Raw genomic sequence first — 8903 nt, 5'->3', positions numbered from 1 at the left:
TTGTATTGTATATACAGTAAAATCTCTCTATAGTCATAATGGTGAAACGAACTAATTTTATTACTATAAGGAGGTTATAACTTAATGGAGGTATAGTTATAAAAATTATAGTTTTGATTTCTTATTTTATAATTCATGTTTTAGTAGTACAGTATTAGGATTTCAATTCATATTTTAGTAATATTAAGATTTCAATTCAGCACTTCAATTGCTTACTTTTGAAACGGATAAAAGAATGTTTCTTAAAACCAGCAAAAATAAGTGTCATTGATAGAATTGCAAATGCAGCTGATGCATGGTCAATTAATGTGAAGCCACAGACAATTGTCAATGGTTTTAAGCGTTGCAAAATTAGGATCACTAATGTCAATGAATTGTAAGTTACAAATGAAGTGGATTAGGAGAATAAAAGAGTCACTATAGAATTGAGTGTTCAGATTCGACAACTTCACTACACTAATCGAATGAATATTAATGTCTTCTTCGATTATCCAAACGAGCAACAAATTGTGTATGCTTTAACCAAATGAGAAATCATTGTTGCAATTAGATAAGAAGAAAAAAGAAATAATCCTAAGGATAATGGTACGGAAATACAAAAAATCTTGTGTCATGAAGCTTTAAACATGCTTGAGAAACTAAAAAATATTTTGGCTTCAACAAGAAGGTATCTATGCTAACGAGCTATTACGTACTCGTAAGGTAAAAGATGTGATAACAACTCTAAAGCATAAATCATTGTCCCAAACAATTTTAAATAAATATTTTATTTCATTTTAAACCTTTAATTTTACTTGACATATATTTTTTTGTAATATACAGATAATTATTACTATGTAGAGACAACTTTTCTTAAGGCAAGAATTAGAAAAGTTATAACTTATTACAATGTAGATTTTATTCTTATTTATAACTATCTCAAATTCAGACTAGAATTTTTTATTACTATGTAGAATTTATTTCTATATAGAGTATCATTATAGAGAAGCTTTACTGTTTATTTATCTATTTAGAAATGACTTATTAAGCCTAAAAGTAGAAATTATTATATTTATCAAATTAAATTTTTTTAATGCAGAAATCTATTATCTTTCAAATATTTATAATACTTAATGCTCTTTTCATATTATTTGTTAGAGAGAATTTGAAAATATAGTATTACTTGCGTCCGTTAAATTAATGTCACTAATCAATCTTTAATAAATCATTGACTACTCCCTTTGTAATCTGTGAAACTTCTGATTACATATTCTCTTTTTCTTTTGCTCTTTGCGTACGTGCCAAGCCAAATAAATTCCTCAAGATTTAATAAACAATGAAAATATATAGTATACAATATAATAGAACATTGAATATCTAATAATAATCATACAATACAGACCAAATAATAATAATAATTAAATTTAAAAAAATAAAAATAAAAATAAAAAAACAAACCTATCATAGTAACTCACAAAAGTATGCAAACAAAACCATAATACTATTAACATATAAAGAAGCAGACCCAGATGCCTTCTTAACATTATCATCATCATTTTTATGATCACCACCTTGAGGATTATTGAAATTGGAAGGTACAACTATATCAGGAGCTGACTCATCGTTATTATAATCAGGACTATTGGGAGCTGGGGCTTGTTCCGACGGACTTTTCAAACTATCCGGCAACCCTTTTCCATGACTTACATATATCTTAAAATGTTGCCCGTTGTTGCATTGATCTCCATCATAATCGCTGGAGAAGAAATAAGTGGTTCCTTCTTTCAGTAGAGGTACCGGTACTGTCACGGCAACTGTTGCCGTGTTCGAAGGGTCGGCGGCCGACCATATTTTGGTGTCACTGTCTAGGGCATCGTCATAGTCACAAAGCTTGTATGTGGTGAAATTGTATGTTTGCACAACCGAATGGTTTGTATCAGTGTTGAAAACTGCATTAACAAAAGAAAACAGCAGAATTGTGAGTAAATGATAATTAGTGCATGTGATGTAACGTGAAAATGAAATGGTGAAGGGATGAAATTTCACATGGTGGAATAATAGATTAATGATCAATTATTAATAAATAAAAATTTCTAAACAGTTGGGTAGTGCCCACTACTTAACCGCGTTGTAAAGAATGCAGCAATCATCCTTTTATGGCACATGGGAAGACAAACCAATGCACCAAGTATCTTTTTAATTTCTTTCAATAGGTATAATGGAATTAAAGCTAGGTTAGGTTTTACATACACTGGTAAAATATTAGCCTTGGAGTAGCAGTACGTAAACTTTAGTTTAATTGAGCACTCAATTTCATGGTAATCACATGATTTGCTGGAACGAAACATCATATCTCATTTCTAAAAAGATATTCTTATCCTCACTACTTCCACACAATCAACTACACTAATTTAATTACAAACTAATCCCAATAGATTGACCAGAATTTGAGCTATTGAACGCAGCACACACACATTCAACATGGAAGTAATCTGGCTTCTTAAAAATTCAGAAGATCAAAAGAGAGCTAAAAGATCTGGGTCAGTATTTGAATTACTTTCAGAAACAATCAATATATCCCAAAAGATCTGACTATTACTTAATTTCGTTCAACACAAATTAACAGCTTGACCGAAAAAAGAAACTCATATAAAAGCAGTCAAACTTACTGAGGAAATCTCCGAGACTGAAGTTCTTGGCATCAGCCCATTTCTGATAATTGACATTAGACTTTTCAGTGTTGTCGTACCAGCCCAACGAGTCACCAACGGTGTAGTTCTTGTAAGCCTGAGCCGATCCTAAAAGGGAGAGAAGAGAGATGAAGAGGAAGATTAATGGTAGGCTTCTGTGGTGTTCCATTATCTTTTTTCTTGGGGTATGTGGAATGACAGAGAAGAACAGTTAAACTCTGGTGATAATAAAAGGACATGTGCTGTGTTGTATAGTACGTATTATGTAGCCCTCCATTTCCTTGGAATTACTAAAATGGGTTCTCAGTTTTTGTCGGTCTCACACCAAGTAATATTACTATACTTGTGCTTCTAAGATTTTGACAAATTATTTGGTTCACCTCTTATTTCCCTATTTTAATAAGATTCTCTCATTATAAGATGTAAACTTATTTAGCATAAATTAAATTCAGTTATATTATAACTCTTCAACTAACAAGTTGCATTACTTAAACTTAATACTCCTGTGCAAATGGAAAGTCAAATGAAAATTAAAAACCATTACTATGTGATAAAATATAAATATCATTATTATAGCAAATCACCCAAAATCAATTAATTAATCAATTTCCTGATTGAGTATAATTACATTATTTTGCTTCCTTATTATATACCTAAACTTTTGTATAAATAGGTGATGTATTCACAATTAAAAAAAAAAGGACACAATTGAATTCATTTAAAGATATCTCTTGAGCATACTCAGATTTTTCAATTGTCTCTTTTGCCTTCTCAAAGATATCTCTCGAGTATACTTTAATTTTTTTTCAAATTACCTCTCTTGTCCTCTCAATTGTGACATTATGTACACCTATATAAAAGAATACAATATTTAATTATTAGTTTTTTCATCACTTCTTACAAAATTAAAAAAAGAAATGGGAAAGAAGAGCAAAAGAGTAATGCATAAAACAAGACAAACCATGTGCAACAAGCAAAAGCAGAGGATAGATCAATCAAATTCAACTAAATTGGTAAAATGAAGAAAAATGAGTTTATTGAGAAAAAGAAAAATGATGAATAAAGTCAATTATGGAAGAAAAGTGATAATTGCATGGAGAAAGTCGAAATTAAAAATAAAAATATCAAATAAATTATGATTTTGTCTAGTTATGGGATATGTTTATTTTGGTATTATTAAGGTGTTTACAGTTTTAACTTTTTTTAGCACATTTTATATATGGAATGGCAATTGGCATCATTGAAGATGTAAATAAATACAGAGTGTTGTCCATTCCAGAAGAGCTGGAAATATGGGTTTACCTTACCACGTGGCACTTTGTTTTCTTGCAACAATGCTAATACTAGACATATGGACTTGGGTCATGTTCTGCTCTGCCCATTTCTTATCCAGCTCTGGAATGGATTGAAATTGTTTCTGTTTTTTAAGTCTTTGAATAATACGTTAGTGTTTGTAGCCCTTTTTAATACTTGTTTTGCTTGCAATTATGCTGTGATTAGTTTTAACTTGATTGAAAATGAAAAATAGAATCCTGTATAGTATTTTCAAGTTGATAATTTCTGGGCATAACTAGAAGAAAAATGCGGTGTCGGTGTGATAACAGAATGATTGGATTGGGACAGATGGCTCAACAACAATTTCCCACTAATTTCTCATATCAATTGCAGATTAAATATTTACCAACCATATCTTAATTTGGTCCTATATCATCCGATCCAACTTCCTAACCCAATCATGAATCAACATCACTCAATCCTTCAAGGGAGGTCCACGACTCATGAGCGTTCACCTACAGTAAAATGTACCAAACCCATTACATCAAGTGGCTCTATGCATAAAGTTACAAGTTATTAAGCTACGAGATACATGCTTCAGATGACTTTACTGTTATATATGCATCAGACAACATTACTTGAGTTCAAAGATGAACATTCATCCATATCTAACATAGCAGTAGCTAGGGAACTCCTATTATACATATAATCTCTGCACATTTTAGACACGATTATTATCAAATATTCGTGTGCTTGTTCTATGGTTCATTGACAATTGGGTGAAGAAACTGTAAACAGTAATGCTAATTACAAAAAGAAGCAGTGTACATTCATTGCAATGCGGCACAAAATTTGTTATTCCTAACAAGACGAATAAACCACTTGAACAATGCTAACAAAGATGCCCATCACATAATTATATGTTCAACTTTGGATCCAAGGCATTCCAAGCAGAAACCAAGTATCCTGAAAACATTCCAAGTTAATAGAAATAAGGCATGCCGGAAGAAACAAGAAAGAGTAATTATTCACCAAATTTTCTTTACAAAAGTAACAATTAACGATGTACAAGATTTATTAACAACACACTTTAACTCCCTGATGTTTCATCACTATAAAAATCTACCATGAGAAACAGTTTTAATAGTGGAACGAAATTGCAAAATTAATTAGCATGGAAGCGTTAAAGAAGAAATCAAATTAATTTCTCACCCTCCAATCTAGTTTGCCTGGAGAATGTGAAGGTGTGTATCCCACTTGTTTCCAGTGACCTAAAAACATATTTAAAACCTAAAACAATTTGAAATCAAAAGATTAGAATATTATTAAATCAATATACTCTGAGACAAAAGTTACCTGTCCACAGTTTAAGCAACAAACTGGAATTAATATCTTTCTTTCCTTCTCTCAATTCTCAGATCGCCTCCTCCCTTTCTCGATTCTGAGCTTCATTTCTTGCTATAGGTTCAGTTGGGATTTCAATAACAATTCCCAACAGTAAGGTAAATATGTAATGCAATCAGCGAAAGATAACAGGTTCATTAACCAAAAGCTGGATTATGATTTCATATTTGTACAGTGTCAATTTATACTGGCTCTTAAGTAGAAGTAAAACATAGATTTATAAATTTATAAACACATAGGATTGATCTCAAAGATTCGCCAAAAGAAGAGATCAAACCTAAAAAATAAAAAAGAAAAAATCCGATTAACGCCAGAAGCAAGCATCAATTGTGAATTTCAGTCCTTGGTTTTCTTGCAGGATCACTAACAATACTGGACCTCCTCTCTGAAAATCCCACCGATGAGATGCTGCCACCCTTGATTTTACTAGACTCCTCCATGCGCCGTGTTAGTTGATATATCTCCATTTTTGCCTTTCTATACCCTTCAGTAGTCTTGGATGCATAAAAACATAATTTACGGCAGTCAGCAGTCAATGCGGCAAACCGCAACATTTCTATAAAATCATTTGGGCTTTGACAGGAGTTGACAGCTAAGTCTTTGCTGTCCTTGGCATCTTTGGTCCACCTCCTTAGAATTAGGTTGTCAGGTATACTGAGTAGGTGCTCGGCTTTCATGACAGAAAAAGAATGGCTACATGGTAGTCCAACTGTCTCAAATCCCTTGCAGGAGCATTGTATACGATGATCTTTTCTCCAGTAAACCACTATCCATCTCATGTGAGCATTTCTGAATTTAGTCAGTGTATACACACGTCTATCTACCTCATTGGCACAACCAGATACAATCAACAAAGTCTCATCTTGGATCTCGCTGCGGACCATGTAGAAGACATTTCGGGTATAAATCTGCACAGCATGTTTTTCCAAACGTTCAAGGTGGGTACTCAAGACCGGAATAGAGCTCGACTCAAAGTCATCCTTTGCTTCATTGTAGCGTATCCATGATACTGCCTTATCAATTTGACGGACAAATTCAAACATCTTCAACCGAGACTGCAAAAAACAGTTCAGGTATGAGTTCATACTCTGACAAAGTTGGCTGCAATGCATCCCAGCAAAGAACTGCCCTCGTAAGAAGGATTCTGCCCATAGGTCACGCTTTTTGTACATCTTGTTGACCCAGTCATTATCCTGCAAACCAAACTTTTCAACCAATGTCATCCACTGTTGTTCAAATTCTTCAGGTGTCATATGGTTCAACATACAATCCTTAAATGACTCTATAAACTGCTCATCCTGCACGTTTTCCTGAGCATTCCTCTCAACATGCCAGCTACAAAACCGATGGGTAGACTCAGGTAGAATTTTCTTGATTGCCTGGCGGATAACCTTATCACAATCAGTTATTATTGACAATGGTTTCTTGTTGTTCATTGCAGACAGGAAGGTCTCTAGTAGCCAAGTGTATGTGTCCAACGTTTCATCCTTTAGCAACCCGAAACCAAACACAGTTGTTCTGTGGTGGTGATTTGTCCCAACCAATATAACAAGTGGCTTTTGGTATGCATTAATCTTGTAGGTGGAATCAAATGCTAAAACATCCCCAAAACAACTGTAATCAAACCGACTTATAGAGTCTGTCCAAAACAAGTTCCCCAACCTTTTATTCTCGTCCACTGTGTATTTACAAAAAAAACCTGGATCCATGTCAGCTTTGCCAAATAAGTAGGCAATAACAGTTTCCGAGTCAGCATCTGTTATGTCAGACTGACAGGCAACATCAATTTTATTTTGTAAATCTTCCCTAACTAACCCAATATTCGTACAACTCCCTGATTGGTCTATCATATAATCCACTACTTGACCTGATTTGGCACTCACACTACGTATTGGTTTGGCTTTAGCCACATTTGTATCTTGGATGCCACAATTAGACCGAAGACCCTGAATCTCACATGCAGATGGCAATTCATGAGTATGTTCTGTAACAAATTCCTTAACAACCCATTTGGATGTTTCACGATGGTAATTAACACGAAAAGATGCACGACACCCTACTCGTGTCAATGCTCTAGGTTCCCGTATACGGTCACGTTTTTCCAGCCACTTCTTAGGACGTTGGCCTTGCTTTGAACAAACCCACCTTCTCAAGATAGTTGCACCATACTTGTTACGGCGCAAATCATCTTTCCTTACACTAAACCCGACAACTTTTGAGTATGTGCAGTAGAATAACTCAGCTTTTTTAAGAGAATCAAACTCCTTGCCAACCATGTCAAGTGTGGTCAAGCCTCTCAATCTAATGGGGTCATTGCACTGCACAACTGAGGAACCCTCAGCTGGGCTAAGAATATCAAAAGAAAGGCCAACATCCGACATTTCAAAATCATGTCCACTGCATAAGGTTTTGTCCGATTCTTGGCCCGAACACTCAACCCCAGAGCAATACGAAGTCTGAATAGCAGTAGCACAAGCTGATGTCCCCGGATTATTGAGGTCAGCATCCAATTGCACTCCCATACCAGTTTCTTCTGCAGAACTCATCTCATTGCCTACAAAGTTTAGTACCACACAAGAACTGGGGACCATAAATTCTCAAGTAGCTATCAAAATAAAAAAAGAAACTAATGAAATTACCAAACAAAATTGAATCATGCAAAGAGTGTCACTGAATCTACAAAAAAAGAGTGGGCGGATGCTTCACGACTAAAAACAAATTAAAAATTCAATTGCTGTCAGTTCAAACTGATGCCAGCACAAATTTCAAACCCTAACAAGCAAATGCGCCAAATTCATTCGGGTGAAAAGCAAAATTAAGGTGTAAATATGATTTCAAAGAAGAAAGTACCTGAAGCGCAAATATTCAGGGCTTCAAAGGCGTAGAAGACAAAATCCCAACAAGAGCACAATGCGTAACCTAAGCTACGAACAAGGAGCAAGCTTGTCAATTGATCACTTGCAACGCGCTTGAGAGTTTTTTCTTATTTTTTTATTGTTTATTTTTTGTTTTTTGCCCTAGCTAAAGCGACACCGTTTATCACTTCTCTGGTAAACTCCTCCGCAGCGGGAATGCTTTTATTCAAGTGTCCAATTGGTTAGCCTCCTATCTCAGCTATCCTTGTTTATGGGTGCTAGAGTAGGGTTGTCACTTGTCAGGGTATTTCCTATTTTTTGATTAATTTTCCTGTAAAAAAAGAATTTTATAATTAATTAAATTTTACAATTAATTAAATTATAAATTTGCCAAGTTTTTAATAACTAAATTCGATTATATATATATATATATATATATATATATAGTTGAATACCTGACACCTAGCATATTTTAGCACTCATTTTGAAATTGAAATTGTAAACTTGTTCCATCTTGACACATTAGGTTGACAAATAGGATTTGTGATTTAACGAGCCCACTCAAATTACTTCATCTTGATACATTGGATTTATAAAATTACTTCATCTTGATACATTGGATTTATATTTATTGTTTTATCTATAATTAATAATTAATAAAAATTATTAGATTTGTATTAATAATTAATAATAATATAAG

General features: G+C 33.7%; 2 protein-coding genes across 4 annotated transcripts; both read right to left on the bottom strand.

The window, feature by feature from the left end:
- Positions 1 to 1361: 1361 nt before the first annotated feature.
- Positions 1362 to 2910, bottom strand: LOC116145896 (blue copper protein). The gene is made up of 2 exons (XM_031431329.1): positions 2649 to 2910; positions 1362 to 1928 (listed from the first exon to the last, which is right to left on the bottom strand). Exons 1-2 carry the CDS (start codon positions 2836 to 2838, stop codon positions 1441 to 1443), a joined length of 678 nt encoding a protein of 225 aa, XP_031287189.1. The 5' UTR covers positions 2839 to 2910; the 3' UTR covers positions 1362 to 1440.
- Positions 2911 to 5396: 2486 nt separating this feature from the next.
- On the bottom strand, positions 5397 to 8408 carry LOC116145899 (protein FAR1-RELATED SEQUENCE 5-like). 3 transcript variants are annotated; one of them, XM_031431330.1, is made up of 2 exons: positions 8199 to 8408; positions 5397 to 7953 (listed from the first exon to the last, which is right to left on the bottom strand). In XM_031431330.1, exon 2 carries the CDS (start codon positions 7937 to 7939, stop codon positions 5672 to 5674), a length of 2268 nt encoding a protein of 755 aa, XP_031287190.1. In that variant the 5' UTR covers positions 7940 to 7953; positions 8199 to 8408; the 3' UTR covers positions 5397 to 5671. The 3 variants fall into 3 exon arrangements, with proteins under 3 accessions (XP_031287190.1, XP_031287192.1, XP_031287191.1); XM_031431332.1 differs by having other exon boundaries at positions 5397 to 7928; XM_031431331.1 differs by having other exon boundaries at positions 5397 to 7902; positions 8199 to 8407.
- Between the last annotated feature and the right edge of the window lie 495 nt (positions 8409 to 8903).

The sequence above is a fragment of the Pistacia vera genome, unplaced genomic scaffold (assembly GCF_008641045.1).
Source record: "Pistacia vera cultivar Batoury unplaced genomic scaffold, PisVer_v2 Contig469, whole genome shotgun sequence".
In the NCBI taxonomy this organism is placed as follows: Eukaryota; Viridiplantae; Streptophyta; class Magnoliopsida; order Sapindales; family Anacardiaceae; genus Pistacia; species Pistacia vera.
This window is presented reverse-complemented; position numbering and strand designations above follow the sequence as displayed.

Coding starts and splice junctions, on each gene's coding strand:
- LOC116145896 (XM_031431329.1), bottom strand. CDS start 2,838: ATGGAACACCACAGAAGCCTACCATTAATCTTCCTCTTCATCTCTCTT. Junction 1,929..2,648: donor CAGTCTCGGAGATTTCCTCA/GTAAGTTTGACT, acceptor TTGTTAATGCAG/TTTTCAACACTGATACAAAC.
- LOC116145899 (XM_031431330.1), bottom strand. CDS start 7,939: ATGGTCCCCAGTTCTTGTGTGGTACTAAACTTTGTAGGCAATGAGATG.